General features: G+C 36.3%; 1 protein-coding gene across 1 annotated transcript in view; it reads left to right on the forward strand.

Moving 5' to 3' along the window:
• The window catches only part of LOC119589538 (ATPase family AAA domain-containing protein 5-like), a gene marked incomplete in the record, with an annotated part of 13,963 nt that overhangs the window by 9,576 nt on the left and 4,051 nt on the right, over window positions 1–336 (forward strand). Inside the window, 1 exon segment of the mRNA XM_037938139.1 lies at window positions 158–294. Coding sequence (XP_037794067.1) covers window positions 158–294 — 137 coding nt within the window.

Raw genomic sequence — 336 nt, forward strand, 5'->3', positions numbered from 1 at the left:
CTAAGCTATTGTTTTTGTGAAAGATGAATTCTCCTCTTCTTCATTTTCCATCTTCTTTAGTGAATGCTCCTCTTATTTATATTTTCCTCCTCCTTACTTTCCTTTTATTTAATTGGGAATTTAGAAAAAAAAATATCTAACAGAAAGCTCTTTTCAGATGATGACTTCCTGATATCTGACGATTCCAGCAGTTTTGGTGACGACGATTTTGTCAACACATTTTTGTTGTCAGGACCGCCTGGTATCGGCAAGACCTCAGCTGTATATGCCCTTGCTACAGAGCTTGGTTATAAGGTAGACTAATCCCAGGATTATTGGATAGGATAAATGTCTTAA

The sequence above is a fragment of the Penaeus monodon genome, chromosome 25 (genome assembly GCF_015228065.2).
Source record: "Penaeus monodon isolate SGIC_2016 chromosome 25, NSTDA_Pmon_1, whole genome shotgun sequence".
Lineage (NCBI taxonomy): Eukaryota > Metazoa > Arthropoda > Malacostraca > Decapoda > Penaeidae > Penaeus > Penaeus monodon.